Genomic DNA, 23,010 nt, shown 5'->3' with positions numbered 1-23,010 from the left:
GAGTTCAAGACCAGCCTGGCCAACATGGTGAAACCTCGTCTCTACTAAAAATAAGAAAACTAGCTGGGACCGGGCGCGGTGGCTCACGCCTGTAATCCCAGCACTCTGGGAGGCCGAGGCGGGCGGATCACCTGAGGTCAGGAGTTTGAGACCAGCCTGGCCAACCTGGTGAAACCCCATCTCTACTAAAAATATGAAAATTAGCTGGGCGTGGTGGCGGGTGCCTGTAATCCCAGCTATTTGGGAGGCTGAGGCAGGAGAATCACTTGAACCTGGGAGGCGGAGGTTGCAGTGAGCCGAGATCGTGCCATTGCACTCCAATCTGGGGGACAGAGCAAGACTCCGTCTCAAAAAAACAAAAAGAAAACTAGCTGGGCATGGTGGCAGGCACCTGTAATCCCAGATACTCGGAAGGCTGAGGCAGAAGAATCGCTAGAATCCTGGAGGCAGAGGCTGCAGTGAACAGAGATCGCATCACTGCACTCCCACTCCAGCCTGGGCGACAGGGCGAGATCTCAAAAAAAAAAAAAAAAAAAAAAGAGAGAGAGAGATACAGCAAATTACTGCTTTAGACTAACTCAAAGCAACTAGAAAACATCACATCTTTCACTGGTCTTAAAGACCCGAAATAAATGTCATCTGGCCGGGTACAGTGGCACACGCCTATAATCCCAGCACTTTGGGAGGCTGAGGTGGGCGGATCACCTGAGGTCAGGAGTTCGAGACCAGCCTGACCAACATGGAGAAACCCCGTCTCTAATAAAAATACAAAATCAGCCAGGCGTGGTGGTGCATGCCTGTAATCCCAGCTACTCGGGAGGCTAAGGCAGGAGAATCGCTTCAACCCAGGAGGCAGAGGTTGCGGTCAACTGAGATCATGCCACTGCACTCCAGCCTGGGCAACAAAAGCAAAACTCCGTCTCAAATAAAAAAAAAAGAAAAAAAGTTGCCATCTTCCATTTCCACTTTTTTTCCCTCCCAAGGGATCAAACTCACATTTCACTTAGTTACCTCTCTGCAAAATGGAAGGTTTCTTTTTTTTGTTGAGACAGAGTTTCGCTCTTGTTGCCCAGGCTGGAGTGCAATGGCACGATCTCAGCTCACTGCAACCTCCGCCTTCCAGGTTCAAGGGATTCTTCTGCCTCAGCCTCCTGAGTAACTGGGATTACAGGCATGTGCCACCATGCCCGGCTAATTATTTTTTTGTTTTTTGTTTTTTGTTTTTGAGACAGATTCTCGCTCTGTCACCCACGCTGGAGTGCAATGGCACGATCTCGGCTCACTGCAACCTCCACCTCCCGGGTTCAAGCAATTCTCCTGCCTCAGACTCAGGAGTAGCTGGGATTACAAGTGTGAGACACCGCGCCCTGCAATTTTTTGTATTTTTAGTAGAGACGGTGTTTCCCCATGTTAGTCAGGCTAGTCTTGAACTCCTGACCTCAGGTGATCTGCCCGCCCCCCAAAGTGCTGGGATTAAAGGCGTGAGCCACCGCACCCAGCCAAAATGGCAGGTTTCTAAAGACACACTTAAAAGTCAGTCCAAAGCTTTTCTAAAAATATGATAACCCAGGTCCACAGACGCAAGAGAATGACAACAAATGAATCCCTCATGAAAACTTTTGCCAATTTAGAGATCCCCAGGAATATAAAACGCACAAACACTGTTTCATCAGTAATAGTAACATGCTTCTCCCTTTTAGCCTCTAGGTTATTCACTGCACCATCATATTTCACAAACCATGATTTAGAATTTGGATTATAAACTCAGGCCAGGCACAGTGGCACATGCCTGTAATCCCAGCACTTTGGAGGCCAAGGTGGGCAGATCGCTTGAGTTCAGGAGTTCAAAGATCAGCCTAAGCAATATGGTGAAACCTGTCTCTACTAAAAATATAAAAAATTAGCTGGGTGTCGTAGTACACACCTATGGTCCCAGTTATTCAGAAGGTTGAGGTGGGAGGATGGCTTGACCCTGTCTCAAAAAAAAAGCTTGGATTAATATTGAAATATTGAATCTAATGAAATATTCAACATACCATGAGAGAATGGTAACAATGCATCTTTGCCTAGAAAGAATGCATGTAACAGAGCCGCATAGGGCAAATGCACTATCAAAGGCTCAATCCTTCATTTAACTTGAAATGGGCCATAGTAATGTGTTTTCTGAGTTATAACAGCACTTTCACTTTCAAGAACAGTCTGTATGTAGTCTAACCTAGTTAATAAACAAATACAGGATTATGTGACTTGGTAATTAAAACAGGTTTCCAACTCACATCTTCAATTCAGAATGTCAAATACTGACCAAAAAAACATAGCAATAAGACACTTTCAAGAGAGTTGATGAGCCACTTATTTTTGACAATATTTAATAATGAAACCTCAAAACAAGAAAATGAAGGAAATTCACAGCTTGATATGATGGAATCAAATAGTCAAAACTAAGCAATCTAGGAAAAAAATTAGCCTTTAAATTAACAATTAAGAAAGATAAATTTTTCTTCTGTTAAGCCCTTTCAGTCTAAAAAGAAAAAAAAACCTCTTAGAGACGAAAATTACATTAGCTTCCACAATATAGTTCCATCCCTCCTTTTAATAAAATGGGAACATGAAAAAAATGACAGACATTTTAAAAATCACTTCACACTACTCATACAATATTGTTCAAAATGAGCAAATGTTACAAGTATTTAGAACATCCGAAGTTGCCCTGTGAACTGTATTTACATTACATGCATTACTCCAAACTTACAGCTGGTAAAAAAAAAAAAAAAAGCCACAAATTAAATCCCAATCAAAAAGAGGGGTTGATCGATGACAGCCCATCAACAAGTAAGTGGAAATACATGCTAATTTCAAGCTCCATTAGAAATGGAGTTTTGGCATACTTTCACATGGAGAAAAATAAGTTTGATAGTTATAAAAAAAAAAAACTAAAGAAAATAATGAACATTTAAGGCTCTAACAGAGAAAGGGCAATGTTGACATTTTATTTTTGAAGTGTGGTTCTTTCTGCACACTTGGAACTTTCAATAATGGATAATTCAGTATAGTGCTCTCACAAGTGAGCAAACAGCATGAGACAAGGCAAGTCACGCTGGACTAATTCCCCACACTGTTCAGTCCATTCAATCCAGGCCCACAACATGTGGGGGACAGGGCAGATCACCAAGCAGTACATGTAGTATCTTCAAGGTCTGGAAGCAGGCATACTGGTACCCAGGCAAGTTTCAGAAAGTGCTGCTCTATGAGACTCTTCCAGATGTGTTTTAACTTTTTCCTTACAGAAAACAGAAGGTGCTAATAAGACTTAAATCCTCCAACATGCATAGAATAATAACCTAAATTTCTTTAGGACTTCAAAGTGGGCCAGGCGCAGTGGGTCACGCCTGTAATCTCAGCTCTTTGGGAGGCCAAAGCAGGTGGATCACTTGAGCTCAGGAGTTTGAGACCAGCCTGGGAAACACGGTGAAACTCTGTCTCTACAGAAAACACAAAAATTAGCCAGGCATGGTGGCAGGCGCCTGTAGTCTCAGCTCCATAGGAGGCTGCGGGAGGGGATCACTTTCAACCCGGGAGGTCAAGGCTGCAGTGAGGTGTGATTGCACCACTGCACTCCAGCCTGGATGACTGAGTGAGACCCTGTATCAACAACAACAAAAAGACCTCAAAGTGTGTGGTTTTGGTCACTTGAGAAAAAATGATTTGGGCAGAGAAGGTAGAAAGAATAATTGGGTTCATGTTTTTCACTATTTATTTATTATCTCCATATAGAAGGCCAAACTCACCCCCAAAGTTTTTTTGAGTAAATTTTTTTACCTGTTCATTTTTCCACCTTTTATGCACAATAAAATTCACTCTCTCGTATACCAATCTAAAAACAGCTGTGTGGGCCAGGTGAGTGGCTAAAGCCCGCAATCCCAGCACTTTAGGAGGCGGACGGATCATTTGAGGTCAGGAGTTCAAAACCAGCCTGGCCAAAATGGTGAAACCCCGTCTCTACTAAAAGTACAAAAATTAGATAGGTCGTGGTGACACATGCTTGCAAATCCCAGCTACTCAGGAAGCTGAGGCAGGAGAATCATTTGAACTCAGGAAGCGGAGGTTGCAGTGAGCCGAGATCATGCCACTGCACTCCAGACTGGGCGACAGCGTGAGACTCTGTCTCAAAAAAAATAAATAACAGTTGTGTGATCACCTCCACAATCAAGATACAGAGAAGTCAAATGAATTTATTTTCACAACAGCATGTACCTACAACTAATCCACAGAATATAAGAGTACAAAATATTATTTACTTAGAACACCTGCTTCAAGAGCTAAGTGGGCATCAACTTCTGAAGAGGCTGACGAAGGACTACAGTTGACAAGGCAGATCCCTAACATCCCTGACAAGGAACGTTCCTGGACAGAAATTCAGTACCAAACCCTTTCTGGATGACATCATCACCAGCATGTGGCCTTCCAGAACTTATATATCCAACCAGCCCGAGAGACATCTCCTCTTCTATCCAAGTACGTGACCTGCTATTAAAACCCCCCTTTCAGCTTCATTCAACAGTCAGCCTACAGTCACACCACTTCAAGTACTCAGACAATAGATCAAGAATGTCTAAAGTGGAAAATACCCGATGTACCACAGGTGATGATAAAGTACATTTCTGGAGAGGAATTTGGAAAAATTTTAAGAGCTATAAAAAAGTAGCATACCTTGGAAATAATCCAAACGTCCATCAACATATGAATGGATAGGTCAGACGTGGTGGCTCACGCCTGTAATCCCAGCAGTTTTCGAGGCTGAGGCAGGTGAATCATTTGAGGTCAGGAGTTAGAGACCAGCCTGGCCAATATGGTGAAACCCCGTTTCTACTAAAAATAAAGAAATTAGCCGGGTGGTAGTGGCGCACACCTGTAATCCCAGCTACTCAGGAGGCTGAGGCAGGAGAATCGTTTGAGCTTGGGAGGCAGAGGTTGTGGTGAGCCAAGATCGCACCACTGCACTCCAGCCTGGACAACAGAGTGAGACTCTGTCCCCTCCAAAAAAAAAAAGTATGAATGGATAAACAAAATACGGCATATACACACAATAAATGGAACATTATTCAGCCTTTAAAAGGAAAGAAATCCGGCTAAGCACGGTGGCTCACTCCTGCAATCCCAGCACTTTGGTAGGCCGAGGCGGGTGGATCACCTGAGGTCAGGAGTTCAAGACCAGCCTGACCAACATGGAGAAACCCCGTCTCTACTAAAAATAACAAAATTAGCCAGGCATGGTGGCGCATGCCTGTATCCCAGCTACTCAGGAGGCTGAGGCAGGAGAATCACTTGAACCCGGGAGGCGAAGGTTGTGGTGAGCCAAGATCGCGCCATTGCACTCCAGCCTGGGCGACAAGAGTGAAACTCCATCTCATAAAAAAAAAAAAAAAAAGGAAAGAAATTCTGGGAGAGGATTCCGGATTCTAAAACAGCAGAGTAGGAAGCACCAAGATCAGTCTCCCCACCTAGACAATTACACTGGCATAATTAGTCAGATGTAATTCTGGGGACTGTTGAAGAAAGCTTGCAACTTCCAAGGAAAGACTGGGACAGTAAGTTGGGTTAATTTCAGTCAATTTCAGCCCTTAGCTGAGCAGCAGCTACCCCATTCCCTAGCCCCCAGCCATGGGCAGACAACCTACAATGCATTCCTGAAACAGCTTGCAAGCAGCTTTTGGGAACCAGGATGGGCAATAAGGACCCTGTCCTCCAAATATTAGGGATCCGTATTCTAATTGCTGATTGCTGCTTATAATCAGGGATAGGCAGACACTGAGAAGGATAGCCATTATTGCACCCCCTCCATGACTGCAAGTCCTCCCCCTCCAGCTGAAGTAGACTTCCAGGGAATTTAATGGGCCAAGGGCCCCCACCTCCCTACTTCCTTCATTTTTCTCTTTTTCCTCTTTAGGAGCTAGACTTTAAAGACTAGGATATTCAAAAGCAATCATGAGGGTGCGGGGGAGATAAGGAAAAAAGTTACCATGGTGCATGCGCCCAGGGAAAGGTGCAGGCTCAAAAAAGACCTGAGAAGTCCTTAAGTTTGTATCTCAGGCTGATCCTCAGCATAAAAACAAACTGTAACAAATAAACAAAAAAATCCAGCAAACCCTGGGAATGAGAAGAGTCCAATTTTCAGAGTTAGCACATCATTAGATTCAAATGTCCAGTTTTCAAAAAAAAATTTAAGTCACAGGTCATACAAAGATACAGGAAAGTATGACCCATTAAAAGAAAAAAAAAATTAACCAATAAAAACTGTCCCAGTTGCTGGGCACGGTGACTCATGCCTGTAATCCCAGTACTTTGGGAAGCCAAGGCTGGCTGATCACCTGAGGTCAGAAGTTCAAGACCAGCCTGACCAACATGGAGAATCCCTGTCTCTACTTAAAATACAAAATTAGCCAGGTGTGGTGGCGCATGCCTGTAATCCCAGCTACTCAAGAGGCTGAGGCAGGAGAATCGCTTAAAGCCAGGAGGCAGTGCGGTGAGCCAAGATCATGCCATTGCACTCCAGTCCGGGCAACGAGAGCAAAACTCCATCTCAAAAAAAAAACAAAAACTGTCCCAGAGAAAGACCAGATGGAAGACCTACTAGACAAAGACATTAAAACAACTGTCTTACAGATGTTCAAAAAACTAAAGGAAGGTATGGGAAAAATCAAGAAAATAATGTATTTTAAAAATAAAAATATCAGCCGGGTGTGGTGGCTCACACCTGTAATCCCAGCACCTTGGGAGGCCGAGGTGGGCAGATCACGAGGTCAAGAGATCAAGACTATCCTGGCCAACATGGTGAAATGCCATCTCTACTAAAAATACAAAAATTAGCTGGGCATGGTGGCATGTGCCTGTAGTCCAGCTATTTGGGAGGCTGAGGCAGGAGAATCACTTGAACACGGGAGGCAGAGGTTGCAGTGAGCCAAGATCGTGCCACCGCACTCCAGCCTGGTGACAGAGCGAGACTCCGTCTCAACAACAACAACAAACAAACAAAAAAAGTTAGCCGGGTGTGGTGGCAGGCGCCTGCAGTCCCAGCTACTAGGGAGGCTGAGGCAGGAGAACGGCATGAACCCGGGAGGCGGAGGTTGCAGGGAGCCAAGATCGCACCACTGCACTCCAGCCTGGGTGACAGAGCAAGACTCCATCTCAAAAAAAAAATAAAAATAAAAAAATAAATAAAATTAAAATACCAAATTAGCCAGGTGTGGTGGCACATGCCTATAATCCCAGCTACTTGGGAGGCTGAGGCAGAAGAATCACTTGAACCCAGGAGACAGAGGTTGCAGTGAGCCGACATCACGCCATTGCACTCCAGCCTGGGCAACAAGAGCAAAACTCCATCTCAAAAAAAAAAGAAACAGACAGGAGAAAAAAAGAATATATTACACATAAGCTGAGGACTGCATGGAGAGGATTTCATCAGTGATTAGATCTGGGTGGCAAGGAAGAAGAATGGGCTGTAGATGGTTCTCAGTTTGCCCAAATTTGTTATTGGAGGCCCTCCATAATCTGACTGTTGCCTCATCTGTTATCATTCCATCCACAAGCTAGACTCCAGGCAGAAAAGACTTTTTCCTCCTTCACTCAACAAGCATCTAATTTGCCCTCCATGCCAGGTACTAAGCACCAAGACAAGAACTAAGACTCTCAGTTCCTGCCTTCAAGGAGCTTACAAGGTTCCCCTCCTAGCAGTAAAGGCAAACAGGTACATCAATAATAACGTACAGCATAATGTAATGCACCACCCAGTGCTAAAAAATTTGCTACCAGAAACGAAAGTGCTGAGTCTTAAGATATGACTAAAAGCTCATCATGAAAGGTTATGTTGGGAGAGTAGAAGGGAATCACTGAGGAAGCAACTTTACCCTAGGCCCCCAACATCCAGTCCATTTTCTTTTTTTCTGAGTCAGGGTCTCACTGTGTTGCCCAGGCTGGAGTGCAGGGGCATGATCATAGTTCACAGCAGCCTTGAACTGTTTTTAAATACTGTATGCCTCAGCGACATTACATATATTCACGATCCATTTCCAGAACTTTTTTCATCTTCCCAAACCGAACTCTGTACCCATAACAATAGCTCCCTATTCCCCTTCACCTGGCCCCTAACAACCACCATTCTGTTTTCTTTCTCCTTCCTTCCTCCCTCCCTTCCTCCCTTTTTTTCTTTTGTTTGAGACAGGGTCTCACTCTGTCACCCAGGCTGCAGTGTGACATGATCAGAGCTCACTGCAACCTCCACCTCCCAAGCTCAAGCAATGAATCCTACCACCTCAGCCTCCTGAGTAGCTGGGACTACAGAGCGTGTCACCATGCCTGGTTGATTTTTTTTTTTAGAGGCGGGGGTCTCATAAAGTTGCTCAGGCTGGTCTTGAACTCCTAGCTTCAAGTGATCCTCCCAACTCAGCCTCCCAAAAAAACAGGATTATAGGCATGAGCCTCCCTGTCCAGCCCCAATCCATATTTAAGTCCTGTCTCATTTCTCCAAAATACAGCTCCCTTCATCCCTACCACCTCGTACTCCACCATCTTCCTAGCTCAACTCTCTGCTTCCACATGCACCCAAACACAAGCCTTCTCCAAGCACTAGCAGGAGTCTTAAAAAGGAAATCAAATCATGAAACTCCCTACAATGGCTTCTTACACCTCTAGAATAAAACCCCAACACGGCCTCTGCCTTCTCTGGCAATCTCATGTGAGGTCTTCTCCCCACTGAAAAAGTACCCAAGCTATACAAGTCTTCTCTCAAGTCTCTAAATACACGGAGTCTTTCCTGTCTCAGGACCTTTACAAATGCAGAGGGCCCTGTTCCTTCTCTCCACATTCTCACCAGCACACAACACTACCCCCAACAATCAGGGCTGTCTGTTATGCCCCACAGTGAGTTACTTTCTCAAAGAAATCCGAAAGTGCGGTGGCTCACACCTGCAATCCCAGCACTTTAGGAGGCTGAGGCGAGTGGATCACCTGAGGTCAGGAGTTAAAGACCAGACTCACCAATATGATGAAACCCCATCTCTGCTAAAAATTAAAAAATCAGGCTGGGCACGGTGGCTGAAGCCTGCAATCCCAGCACTTTGGGAGGCCGAGGTGGATCACGAGGTCAGGAGTTTGAGACCAGCCTGGCCACCATGGTGAAACCCTCTCTATCAAAAATACAAAAAAATTAGGCAGGCATGTTGGCACACACCTGTAATCCCAGCTCCTTGAGGTTGAGGCAGGAGAGTTGCTTGAACCCAGGAGGCACAGGTTGCAGTGAGCCGCAATTATGCCACTGCACTCCAGTCTGGGAGACACAGCAAGACTATCTCAAAATAAATAAATAAATAAATAAATAAATAAATAAGCCGGGCGTGGTAGCTTGCACTTGTAATCCCAGCTACTCCGGAGGCTGAGACAGGAGAATCGCTTGAATCCCCAGGAGGTGGAGTTTGCAGTGAACTGAGATCACCTCACTGAACCCCAGCCTGGGCAACAGAGGGAGACTCCATCAAAAAAAAAAAAAAAAAAAGAAGGAAATCCCAAAACCCGGGCAGGGCAGTTACCCTGGATCTCCACATCTGGTTCATGTCTCCAGAAGAGACAGGAGTCCCACTTTGGACACCTTGAGTTTGAGAAGCCTGGGACACCCAAAAAGCTTCCCAATGCACAGGTGACCATGTGGGTCAGGAGACACAACTGCACTCAAAGGCTTGGACTTTTAGCACATAAGGCTGATGACAGAAGAGACTGCACAGAGCAGTGATTCTCATCTTGGAGGAGGGTACCTCTCATCTCTAAGTCACTATACGAAATGAGTTATCACTGATGGGAGTGAAGGTGATGCCACATCAGTGGTGTGGAGGACAAAGATACTTTGGAAAGAACCCTGGGTACGAGAGGAAAGAGTGAGGGCGAGGAAAAGAAAGAAACTGAGATGAGTCAAAAGGAAAAGAAAACCAGGAGAGTGATATCACAATTCCCCAAACTCCTATGCCCTTTTATGCTTCTCATGACTTTCTCCCTTCACTTAAAAAAAACTCGACTCATGTTTCATCCAGATCAAATGCCACCACCTCCTGAAAGCCTTTCTGGACTTACCCAAGTAAAACTTATTAGCCCCCTCTCCGTGCCTCTACAAGTTTCTTTTGTTGTTACTATTAGGTAAGATTTGACTCAGACAATAGTTTCATTAGTACTGTTAAGGCACTTACTGCAGTCCGCTCTGTACTACACCTGGGGTGTGTGTCTCCCCTATTACACTGTGAGCTCTTAGGTGGATTAAAAAATTATTCTTTCGCTGAATAAATATCCAGATGGGGTCAGGCACCCTGGCTCAGGCCTGTAATCACAACACTTTGGGAGGCCGAGGCAGGAGGACCACTTGAGCCCAGGAGTTCGAGACCAGCTTGGGCAAGACGGCGAGACACCATCTCTACCAAAAATACAAAAATTAGACGGATGTGGTGGCGCGTGCCTGTAGTCCCAACTACTTCGGAAGCCGAGGTGGGGGGATCACTTGAGCCCAGGAGACAGAAGCCGCAGTGAGTCATGATCGTGTCACTGCGCTCCAGCCCGGGCGACGGAGACCCCGTCTTTAAAAAAAAATGTTTGTTCAAAAGTCCAGATTGGTAAATAATTAGGCAGAAACTATAGGTAACTCCTACACTCATTCTTCATTCTTCCTGTAAAACAAAATAACACATCTTAATTAATTCGATTTATAAATTCTGTTCCTTAAAGTAACACCCACCTGTCCAGTATTTAAAAATCACTGCTGACTAAACACAAATATCCGCTCCACAAAATGCCTATCCTGTCCCAACAATGATGTAAGCATTTCCTTCATCATAAATATAAAATGCCCCGAATTTAGTCGTAGACTTGACATATCTCGCTCTTTTCCAAATAATTGTAAATTCTGTACAAAACACACGCACCAAAAAAATGTCACCAAGATGCAAGAGGACGTAAGAGGGAGTCAACCTTGGAATTGGGCCAACCGCCGCCTGCATTACTGGGAAGCCACTGCTGCCAAGCAAAGGTCAGGCATTCATTCAGGCAACATTTTTTCCAACAAGTGCTTCACACTCGCACGCACACACACGCTCCTTTAAAAGTCAACAATTAAAAAAAAAAAAAAAACTCTCTAATGCCACTCCTGAAAACTAGGGCTGAAAGCTAAGTGCGTCCAACCGACAAGAAACCCAGGAAAGCTGAGTAATCTCCGAGTCCAAGTGGACGGTCACGCCAAAAGTCCACACGGGTGTGGCCCACCTACGGCGAAGCTGTATGGGAGAAGCCCGGGCTCCAGCCTCCCGGTTCGCCCAGCCCGCGTCCCCGCCGCCCCACCGGGAAGTCTCAGCGGCCGGGAAGGGGGAGGGGGCAGGAATGCCTCGGAGCCGGACGACAATCACTTCCCCGGAAAGCGGCTCCCAGACACACCGCCCCAGGGAAGGAAGGCGGCCGAGGGGCCCGGCGCGGGGCTGCCGCGCGCGCCGAGGCCGCGGTAACAAAGTTTGGAAACCGCGAGAAAACTTTTCCAAGAGGAAACGCGGCGGCGGCGCTGGGCCTATAGTTTCTCCTCCCCAGCCGCGGCGGCCCCCCGACTTCCCGAGCGCTGGGAAGCGCCGGCCGTGCCCGCCCGGGCCCCATACTCGGGCCCTGAGGGGGAAGGGGCCGCCGGCCCGACGCGGGTCCCACGCCCGCCCGGGGCCCAATTCCCGGCGACGTCGCCGAAGAAACCGCGCCCCGCCCGCTCGCCCGCCCGCCGCTCGCGGGGCCCAGCTTGGGACGGCCCGGCCCAAGGACCCTCTCGGCCTGGCCCGAGAGACCGCGCCCGCGAGGAGGGAGGTACGAAGTTACCTGCAGCTAGCTGGGCGAGCGCTAAATTCCAGAGGCCCGAAGCAGACGGCCGCTGCTTTGTCTCCCTCCAGTCCGGCTAGGAGGAGGAAATGGGCCGCCTCACGCCCCCGCCCCCGGCCCGCCCCCCGCCTGCGGCCCCCGCCCCTGTCCCGGCCCCGCCCGCCCTTCCTGGCACCTCCCTCCGGCTCGCTCTTCCCGGCGCCTCCCGCCGCCGCCCCGCCCGCTCCTCCCGGCCGTTCCGGCCTCCGCTTTTGGGGAAAGGGAAGGCCCCCACCGCGAAGAGAGTCTGGCAACGCCGGACCGGGACCCCCGAGGGACCTCTTCCTCCCCGCCGCCCACCTCAGAATTCCTTCCTTCCCGGCCCCTAGTGGGAGCTTAGGCCGGGAGTGACCCCTGAGAGGGAGGAGGAGCGGTGACTCCTGGAACAGCCCGCGGGCGGGGAGGGCTGCGGGAGGGCAGGTGAGTCACCGCTCCGCGCACAGGTGAGGCTCAGGGGCGGCCTCGCGCGGGCCCCCACCCCGGCGGAATCCCAGAGACGCGACAAGGGGTACTGGGCACGCTCCCCTCAAGAGTGTCACAGGTGTCCCGGAGTCACAGTCTTCTGGAAAAGTGATCTAGGCCAACTACCTGGCTTTACAGAAGGAGAAGCGGAGGCTAAGGAAAGGCCCCACAGCTTCGGGACACAGTGGAACTAGAATCTGACTCTCAGGACCTTTCATAATGTGAGGTGGAAGCGCCCCTAGAATTCACCTAACCCGTCCCCTCACTCCACAGATGGAAACACCCGAAGCCCTCTTGATCAAGGACTTTTTTTTTTTTTTTTTTTTTTTAAGACGGGGTCTCCCTCTGTCGCCCAGGCTGGAGTGGAGTGTCGCGATCACGGCTCACTGCAGCCTCAAATCCCTGGACAACCGACCCTCCCACCTCAGCCTCCGGAGTAGCTGGAACTACAGACACAGAGTCTCACTATGTTGCCAGGCTGGTCTCAAACTCATGGGCTCAAGAAATCCTCCTCAGCCTCCCAAAGTGCTGGGATTACAGGCTAGAGCCACCTTGCGGGGAGGACATTTACAAACACAAAAGAGGCACCACAGCAGCTGTCCCTTTTTGGGCTTGTTCCCGCCCTGCCCCCAGCACGTCCCCCCTCCCAGCTTGTCCCCCTCCTCCAACAAATTTGAGGGACCTGACTTCTATCTCTATTCCTCTGGTCATTTGGGGCATTTTATTCTCACCCTTTCTTATCTTCATAGTGAATACTCCAAAAACAAAAGAAAACAAAATTACAAAGCAAACAAACAACACAAAAAAACAAAAAATACTACATGCTCACTATCAGCCTGGTATAGAAAACCCTAATGATGTTTCCCCTGCTCACGGGATGATGAATAAGATAGATTTCAGTATTGGCCTATAAACCTGAATAATGCAAGACGACGATGTCCGCTGCTGGCCTTGTGCTGAATAGAGAGCAGGGTGCTAGGGAGACCTGCCCTTACCGTGTTTACCCTCTACTCCTCACATCTCCCTCTCCCCCAAGGGAATATAAACTTCTGGAAAGCAGGAGCTGTATCTCCTGCAGCACCCAGCACATTGCCCATCCCCTAGGGAGTGCCTAGTGAACATCTGTGGGTGAATGTGCCCACTGTAATTCAAAGTACTGTGGGCCTGTGCTAGTTAACAGATGCTGACAAAGGGCAATAGGACCATGAAGTGCGGAGAGAACAACCTTTAAGAAAGAGAGGATGGGCACAGTGGCTCACACAAGTAATCCCAGCACTTTGGGAGGCCAAGATGGGTAGATCACATGAGCTCAGGAGACCAGCCTGGGCAAAATGATAGAACCCCGTGTCTACAAAAAAATACAAAAACATAGCTGGGTGTAGTGGCACCTACCTGTAGTCCCAGCTACTTGGGAGGCTGAGGTGGGAGGATCGCTTGAGCCTGGGAGTTCCAGGCTGCAGTGAACCATGACTGCACCACTGCACTCCAGCCTGGGCAACACAGTGAGACTCTGTCTCAAAAAGAAAAAGAAAAAGGCAAACCCTGACAAGGTCATTCTTGTCCAACTACCCCTGTCCTGTTTCTGGCTGCAGGGTCTTTGCTCCTGTAGTCCCCTCTGCCTAGAGTGGCTTTGGCGTCCCTCTACTTCACCTGGCTAACTCAGAACATAATTCATATATTTTGGATATTTGTCCCTGCCCAAATCTCACATTGAAATGTAATCCCCAGTGTTGGAGGTGGGGCTGGTGGGAGGCATTTGGGTAATAGAGGAGGATCCCTCATGGCTTGGTGCTGTCCTCCAGGTACTAAGGGAATTCTCATGAAATGTAGTCGTTTTAAAGTGTAGCACCGGCCAGGCACAGTGGCTCACACCTGTAATCCCAACACTTTTGAGAAGCCAAGGCGGGCGGATAGCTTGAGCCCAGGAGTTCGAGACCAGCCTGGGCAACATGGTGAAAACCCATCTCTACAAAAAAATACAAAAAAATTAGCCAAGCAGGCTGGGCACCGTGGCTCACGCCTATAGTCCCAGCACTTCAGGAGGCCAAAGCGGGCAGATCACCTGAGGTCAGGAGTTCAAGACCAGCCTGGGGCAACATGGTGAAACCCCATCTCTACTAAAAGTACAAAATTAGCAGGGCATAGTGGCATGCGCCTGTAATCCCAGCTACTCGGGACGCTGAGGCAGGAGAATCATTTGAACCTGGGAGGCAGAGGTGGAGCCGAGATCACGCCATTACACTCCAACCTTGGCAACAAAAGCAAAAGTCTGTCTCAAAAAAAAAAAAATAAGCCAGGCATGGTGGTGTGTGCCTGTAGTCCCAGCTACTTGGGGGGCTCAGGTGGAAGATCACCTGAGCCTGGGGAGATTGAGGCTGCAGTGAGCCATGATTGTGCCACTACACTCCAGCCTGGGCAATGGAGTGAGACCCTGTCTCAAAAACAAAAAGATGTGGCACCTCAGCCCCCTCCTGCTCCTGCTTTCAGCATGTAATGTGCCTGCTCCAGCTTCACCTTCCACCATGAGTAAAAGTTCCCTGAGGCCTCTCCAGAAAGTAGAGCAGATGCCCAGGCCTTGCTTATACAGCCTGCAGAACCATGAGCCAATTAAACGTTTTTTCTTTTCTTTTGTGTGTGTGTGTGTGTGTGTGTGTGTGTGTGTGTGTGTGTGTGACGGAGTTTCGCTTTTGTCACCCAGACTGCAACCTCTACCTCCTGGATTCAAACGATTCTCCTGCCTCAGCTTCCCAAGTAGCTGGGATTACAGGTGCACACCACCACGCCTGGCTAATTTTTGTATTTTCAGTAGAGACGGAGTTTTACCGTGTTGGCCGGGCTGGTCTCGAACTCTTGACCTCAGGTGATCCGCCTGCCTCGGCCTCCCAAAGTGCTGGGATACAGGCATAAGCCACCGCACCTGGCCTGTTTTTTCTTTATAAATTACACAGTCTCAGGTATTTCTTTTTAGCAATACAAGAACAGCCTAACACAATAGTAATCAGTCAATAAAGTATTTGGATGAAGTAACAAGAGACAGAGTTAAAGGATTATGCTCCATAACTTTGTATATTCATCACTTCACTCAGGACAAGATTCTTAATTTTAAGGCCCCTTGTTCAAAAACTATTAACCATTTTAAGACAGCAACAGCAGAGTATTAAACCAAGCATGGGCTCTTTCTTTATTATTATTATTTTTTATTTTTATTTATTTATTTATTTTTTGAGACGGAGTCTTGCTCTGTCACCAGGCTGGAGTGCAGTGGTGTGATCTCGGTTCACTACAACCTCCGCCTCCTGGGTTCAAGCGATTCTCCTGCCTCAGCCTCCCGAGTAGCTGGGACTACAGGTGCCTGCCACCACGCCCAACTAATTTTTGTATTTTTAGTAGAGATGGGGTTTCAGCATGTTGGCCAGGATGGTCTCAATCTCTTGACCTTGTGATCTGCCTGCCTTAGCCTCCCAAAGTGCTGGGATTACAGGTGTGAGCCACTGCGCCCAGCCAGCATGGGATCTCTCTAAGCATGGGACCCTGAAGATGAAATTGCAGGGTTTGTTTTGGGAAAAGAAGGGTAAGGTGACAGGAAGATATGAGAGATTTGCAGTGTGCCTAAAGAGAGTCAGTTTCCTACTCCTGAGAAACCGTGAAAAGCTTACCAGGGAAGGCTGGAGCATTCTCTATATCCCAGGCACTTGCTGTGTGCTGAGGAAGTGAATAAAAACTGAGACTGACTTGATCCCTGTTTTCACACCACTTAAAGGTAATGATGAAGACAGATACTAAAACAGGTAAACTGACCGGGCACGGTGGCTCATGCTGGTAATTCCAGCACTCTGGGAGGCTGAGGCGGAGGATCGTTTGCGTTCAGGAGTTGGAGACCAGCCTGCACAACATGGCAAAACCCTGTCTTTACAAAGGATACAAAAATTAGCTGGGTGTGGTGGCATGCGCCTGTAGTCCCAGCTATGTGGAGAGGGCTGAGGTGGGAGGATCACTTGAGCCAGGGAGGTGGAGTTTGCTGTGAGGCGAGATTGCACCACTGCACTCCAGCCTGAGCAACAGATTGAGACCCTGTGTCAATACACACACACACACACACACACACACACACACACACACACACACACACACACGTAAACCAGGAAAAAAGAAAGGCAAGTGTGAAGATAGGGGAGAGATACATGTAGGTTTGTGGGTAAATTAACTACCCTGGGATTCGGAGACCTGAGAAGTGACCTTTATGTGGTGACTCATCTCCAGTCTGGCTTTAGCATTCGCCTTTCCACCAAAACTGCTTTTATGAAGGTCCCTGATGGCCTCCATGTTGCAAAATCCAATGGTCAGTCTCCTTCCTCAGTTGACTTGTACAATCAGCAGCATTTGGTCACTCTCCTCCTTGAAACACTTTCTTCATTGGGCCTCCAGGGCACCAGGCTTTCCTGATTTCCATCCAGCCTTCCTGGCTAAGCTTCTTAGTCTCCATTGATGATGCCTTCTAATTCCTCCTAACCTCTAAATGTTAGAGCAGGGATTCTCAAAGTATAGTCCGGACATCACTGATAACTTTTCAGGGAGTAATGTGGTAAAAACTATTTTCACAATAATTCTAAAATATCATTTGCTTTTTTATGCTCATTTTCTCCCGGGTGTACAGTAGAGTATTCCACAGGCTAAATGATGTATGATGTGGCATCACATGGAATGTGAAAGCACATATGAGAATCCAGCTATCTTTTATTAAGTCAGATAGAGATTTGTAAAAATGCAAAACAACAACAGTTCTCCCTGAATTTTTCTTTTGTTTTAGAAAACATGGTTATTTTTCTTTTCAAAAATGTTATTTATTGATAACATGTAATGGACTTGCTATTGTTATTTTTTAATGAATTAATAAATATTTTGAAATTGTTTATTTTAATTTCTAATACAGGGTCTTGCTCTGTTGCCCAGGCTGGAGTGCAGTGGTGCTATCATAGCTCAGTGTAGCCTTGATCTCCCGGGTGCAAGCAATCCTTCCACCTCAGCCTCCCGAGTAGCTGGGACTACAGATGCACACCACCACGTGTGGCTAATTTTTAAATTTTTCTTTTGTAGAAACAGGGGTCTCACTCTGTTGACCAAGCTGGTTTTGAACTCCAAGCCTCAGTGATCCTGCTGCCTCAGCCTCCCAAAGTGTTGAGATTACAGGTGTGAGCCACCCTGCCAGGCCTATAGTAAATATTGATAGATAAAACTTTCATAAGCAAGAGTTCTTTGAGATCTCCAAATTTTTTATAGTGTAAAGGAGTCTTGAGATAAAAAAAAGTTAAAAACTTTGGCTGGGTGCGGTGGCTCACACCTGTAATCCCAGCACTTTGGGAGGCCGAGGCGGGTGGATCACCCGAGGTTGGGAGTTCGAGACCAGCCTGAACAACATGGTGAAACCCCATCTCTACTAAAAATACAAAAATTATGGCCAGGCGTGGTGGCTCATGCCTGTAATCCCAGCACTTTGGGAGGCCGAGGCGGGTGGATCACCCGAGGTTGGGAGTTCGAGACCAGCCTGAACAACATGGTGAAACCCCATCTCTACTAAAAATACAAAAATTATGGCCAGGCGTGGTGGCTCATGCCTGTAATCCCAGCACTTTGGGAGGCAGAGGTGTGCAGATTACCTGAGGTCAGGAGTTCGAGACCAGACATGGTGAAACCCCATCTCCTTAAAAATACAAAGTTAGCTGGGCATAGTGGTACATGCCTGTAGTCCCAGCTACTTGGGAGGCTGAGGCAGGAAAATCGCTTGAACCTGGTAGGCAGAGGTTTCAGTGAGCCAAGATCACACCATTGCACCCCAGCCTGGGCGACAAGAGCAAAACTCTGTCTCAAAAAAAAAAAAAAAAAAAAAAAGTTAGCTGGGTGTGGTGGCACATGCCTATAATCCCAGCTACTCCAGAGGCTGGGGTAGGAGAATCACTTGAACCCGAGAGGCGGAGTTTGCAGTGCACTCCAGCCTGAAGTTATAAATTTCTGGTAAAGCGTCCCAGGGCTCTGTCCTTGGACTTCTTTTTCTACTAATAGCTGTCATTAACCCATTGATGCCAGTCTTTTGACTTGAAATATGCTGACAACTCCAGGTATATATCCCTAACCTGAACCTTTCCCCTGAATTTGCAGCTCACTTATCCAGCTCCCTACTTGATGTTTCCACTTAGATAGCCAATAGGCATCTAGGCATCTCAAACTTTATCTTATTTTTGAGCCAGGGTCTCACTCCATCACCTAGGTTGGAATACAGTGGTTTGATCATAGCTCAATGAAGCCTTGATCTCCCAGACTCAAATGATCCTCAGCCTCCCAAGTAGCTGGGACTACAGGTATGTGCCGCCACACACAGCTTTTTTTTTTTTTTTTTTTTTTTTTTTTAGTAGAGATGAGGTCTTGCTATCTTCCCCAGGCAGGTCTCAAACTCCGAGCTCAAGTGATCCTCCTGCCTTGGCCTCCCAAAGGATTACAGAAATTAAATGGCATGAGCCACCATGCCCAGCCCATCTCAAACTTTATATGTCTGTATGTCCAAAACTGATTTCCTAATACCACTGTCCAAACCTACTTATCCCATAGTTTTCTTAATTTCCTTAGATGGCAACTCCATCCTCTCATTTTGGCCATGGCTGAGGCCAAAAACCTTGGCGTTATCCTTGGCTATTTTATTTCTTGCATGCATTTCAAATCTGATTCCTTAGACCCTGTACTTCTGCCTTCGAAATAGAGTCAGAACCCACTAACTTTTTTTTTTTTTTTTGAGACGGAGTCTCACTCTGTTGCTCAGGCTGGAGTGCAGTGGCGCAGTCTCGGCTCACTGCAAACTCCGCCTCTCAGGTTCAAGCAGTTCTCCTGCCTCAACCTCCCGATTAGCTGGGATTACAGGTGCCCGCCACCACACCCAGCAATTTTTGTATTTTTTTCAGTAGAGACGGGGTTTCGCTGTGTTGGCCAGGCTGGTCTCGAACTCCTAACCTCAAGCAATCCACCCACCTTGGCCTCCCAAAGTGCGGGGATTACAGGCATGAGCCAACGCACCAGGCCCAGAAGCCACTAACTTTTTACCATCACCATTGTTACCATCCTGAATCAAGCCACCATCATCTCTTAGCCTCAATTTTGCCAGGGGAGCCCAACTGGTCTCCCTACTTCTGCACTTGCCTCCCTCGGTCTAGTTTAAGTTCAGCAGCCTGAGTGATCTTGTTAGAAAGTAAGTCCAAGTGGCCAGGCACAGTGGCTCATGCCTGTAATCCCAGCACTTTGGAAGGCTGAGGCGGGCGGATCACGAGGTCAGGAGATGGAGACCATCCTGGCTAACACGGTGAAACCCCGTCTCTACTAAAATACAAAAAATTAGCCGGGCGTGGTGGCGGGCACCTGTAGTCCCAGCTACTTGGGAGGCTGAGGCAGGAAAATGGCATGAACCAGGGAGGCAGATCTTGCAGTGAGCCCAGATCGCACCACTGCACTCCAGCCTGGGCGACAGAGCGAGACTCCGTCTAAAAAAAAAAAAAAAGTCCAAGCATGTCACTCCTGCTCCACCCAGACCCTCCAGTGGCTCCCATCTCACTCAAAGTACAGAGAAGTAAGGCCCTCACCTGCCCCCATACTCTTCTCTGACACAGTGTCCTCTTTGCTATCAAGTAGGCTCTTGCCTTAGGGCGTTTGCTTCCTGCCTGGAATGCTCTCCTCCAAATAGCTGCCTGACTTGCTCCCTCACCTCTGCCAGGCACCTTCTCAGTGAGGCTTCTGCTTGGCCACCTTATTCAAAATTGCAACCCGTTTCTCAACATCTCACCCCCCTCTTCCTTGTTCAGTGTTCTCCTTAGCTTATATCACCCTCCTGATATATAAAATCATATTTTAAAAATATATATTTAATACATATTTAAAATTTAAAATAGTCATATATCGTATATAATTTATTGCTTTTCTTCTGTCTTATTCCTGTTAGAATTTCAGCCACACAAGGGCTAGAGTTTTTGTCTATTTTGTTCAGTGCTGTATCCCTGGTGCCTAGAATAGTGCTTGGCACGATGTTGACAAGGTAGATGGGGAGGGCAGGAAATAACTTCATTTTAGACCAAGGGAACAAGGAAGGTTGAAGGCCCCGAGTCCCATCTAGGAAAAACTTTCTGTGATTTGGGAGCTGCTGAGGTAGGTAGAGGCCAGACTCGGGAGGGCTTGGTGAGGGTTTAGACTTGACCCTTAGGGGAATGGAGAACCACAAAGGATTCTAAACAAAGGATGACAGGATCATATTTTGTTTTTTAAAAAAATTCACTTTGGAAGAAAGAAGATAGTGAAGCAATGCACATAATATTGCATTTACGTTTGAACAGCATATACATATTATCTTAATGCTCTTTTCTCATAGTGGCAGAGCCAGTGAAAACACACCACTCTATTCAGAACCCCTCCAGAAACACTGAGTACGCGTGGATACAAAGGAGAAAACCGAAGACACCTGGGCCTACTTGAGAGCGGAGGGTGGGAGGAGCGTGAGGATCGAAAAACTACCTATGGCTTACTACGCTTATTACCTGGGTGACAAAATAATCTTTACACCAAACCCCCATGACATGCAATTAATTTATCCATGCACATGTACCCTCTGAACCAAAAATAAAAGTTGGAAAGTAAAGGAAAAAAAAAATCACCCTCCAGTGCTTCCCATCTCACTCTGAATAAAATTTATTTGATCTCACCCAGTCATCTCAGACCCGTCTTTGGCTTTTTCTCTCTATCTTTCCATTCAAGCCCACGTTGTGGTCTAGACATTCCTGTAAGGCATCAAGCACCCTCAGACCTCAGGGCCTTTACCTTTCCAGTTCTCTCTGCTTGGAATGGTCATCCCTCTGATAGCCCTTAGTCACTCCATCACCCAGATCTCTGCCCAAATGTCACGTTGTCCAACAGGCTTTCCCTGACCACTCTGTAAAATAGCACCAGCAGCCAGTCACAGAGGCTCATGCTTATAATCCCAGCACTATGGGAGGCCAAAGTGGGAGAATCACTTGAGCTCAAGAGTTTGAGACCAGCCTGAGCAGCATAGCAAGAAATTGTCTCTATGAAAAATTTAAGAATTAGCTAAGTGTGATGGCATACACTTGTAGTCCCAGCTACACAGGAGGCTGAGGCAGGAGGATCACTTGAGCACAGAAGGTCAAGGCTGCAGTGAGCTATGATTGCACTACTGCACTCCAGCCTGGGCAACAGAGTGAGAGCCTGTCTCAAAATTTAAAGAAATAAAATAAAACCAGCACCCATTTCCCTTTCCTCCTCCCCATTTCATTCCCTTACCCTAATGTACTTCAGAGCACTTACAACCACCTAACACAGGGGTCCCCAAACCCCAGGCAACAGACTGGTACAGGTCTGTGGCCTGCCAGGAACCAGGCTGCCCAGCAGGAGGTGAGCAGCAAGTGAGGAAGCATTAAGGTCTGAGCTCCACCTCCTGCCAGATCACGGCGGCATTAGATGTTCGTAGGAGCATGAATGCTATTGTGAACTAGGCTGTGGGCTCCTTATGAGAATCTAATGCCTGTAATGCCTGATGATCTGAGGTGGAACAGTTTCATCCCAAAACCATTCCCCCTGCTCCCACAAAACCAGTCCCTGGTGCCAAAAAGGTTGGAGACTGCTGACCTAACACATTGTATGGTTATTTATTTATTGTCTGTCTTCCCTCAATAAAATGTAAGATTCATTAAAGCAGATATTTTCTCTTCTGCTCACTGGTTTTGTTTTGTTTTTTGATATGGAGTCTTACTCTGTCGCCCAGGCTGGAATGCAGTGGTGCGATCTCAGCTCACTGCAACCACCGCCACCCGGGTTCAAGCAATTCTCTTGCCTCAACCTCCCAAGTAACTGGGATTACAGGCATGCAACACCACACCCGGCTAATTTTTGTATTTTTCGTAGAGACAGGGTTTCACTATGTTGGCCAGCCTGGTCTCAAACTGCTGACCTGAAGAATCTTCCCACCTCGGCCTCCCAAAGTGCTGGGATTACAGACATAGGCCACTATGCCCGGCCTCTGCTCACTGTTATAACTCTAGCACCTAAAGCAGTGCCTGGCAGTTAAAAGGAACTCAGTTGAATTAATGAGTAGTTAAGTCTGTGAGGATACACAGCAAATGTTCCAGTAGTTAAACAAAGGGAGGGGAGGGGAGGGGAGTAGAGTAGAGCAGAGGGGTCTTTAAAACAGATTAGATGGTTTAGAGTACATAGTGTAGTATATAGTATGTAAGTGTCGTGGGGATGGAAAGGAGTGGATGGATTTGGGAGCTACGCAGAAGAACAGAGGAGCCTAGGCCTTGCCGATGGATTGGATATGGAGGTTCTGGGAAAGGAGAAGTCAAGAATCATCTTCAGGTTTCTGATTTGATCAGTGAGGAAATAGTGGTGCCATTTACCCAGAGAGAGAGAGAAAGAGCCCTGGAGGTAAAGCTTGTGGGGAAGTGGGTGGAGAGTCATGCAGACAGTTATTTTTGGTCATGCTTAGTTTCAGTGCCTACCAAACATATATGAGGAAATGTTCTATAGACAGGGAAATATCCAGACGTGAGCTCAGGAAAGACCCAGTGTGGAGAGAAAGATGTGTAA

General features: G+C 47.3%; 2 protein-coding genes across 5 annotated transcripts in view; one reads left to right on the top strand and one right to left on the bottom strand.

Moving 5' to 3' along the window:
* Positions 1-12,022, bottom strand: part of CTNNA1 (catenin alpha 1) — a 178,318-nt gene extending 166,296 nt beyond the window's left edge. Inside the window, exons 1-3 of one of the 4 annotated variants that reach the window (XM_063604243.1) lie at positions 11,881-12,002; positions 10,230-10,700; positions 1,925-3,280 (exon numbers count right to left, since the gene is read on the bottom strand). The gene's annotated coding sequence lies outside the window, so the exon portion shown is untranslated. Of the gene's footprint in view, positions 1-1,924; positions 6,420-10,229; positions 10,701-11,880 lie in introns of those variants that run through there. The other 3 variants (XM_034960587.3, XM_003829205.7, XM_063604242.1) reach the window with 3 other exon arrangements.
* LOC112439857 (proline-rich proteoglycan 2-like) lies at positions 10,713-21,795 on the top strand. The gene is made up of 2 exons (XM_024928951.3): positions 10,713-11,868; positions 20,780-21,795. The coding sequence occupies exons 1-2, from the start codon at positions 11,308-11,310 to the stop codon at positions 20,792-20,794; spliced, it is 576 nt and encodes a 191-aa protein (XP_024784719.2). The 5' UTR covers positions 10,713-11,307; the 3' UTR covers positions 20,795-21,795.
* The last annotated feature ends 1,215 nt before the right edge of the window (positions 21,796-23,010 follow it).

Source organism: Pan paniscus, chromosome 4, assembly GCF_029289425.2.
Source record: "Pan paniscus chromosome 4, NHGRI_mPanPan1-v2.0_pri, whole genome shotgun sequence".
Classification (NCBI taxonomy): Eukaryota; Metazoa; Chordata; class Mammalia; order Primates; family Hominidae; genus Pan; species Pan paniscus.
Note: the sequence above shows the minus strand (reverse complement) of the source record. Positions and strands in the feature narration are given on the sequence as shown.

Coding starts and splice junctions, on each gene's coding strand:
- LOC112439857 (XM_024928951.3), top strand. CDS start 11,308: ATGGGAGAAGCCCGGGCTCCAGCCTCCCGGTTCGCCCAGCCCGCGTCC.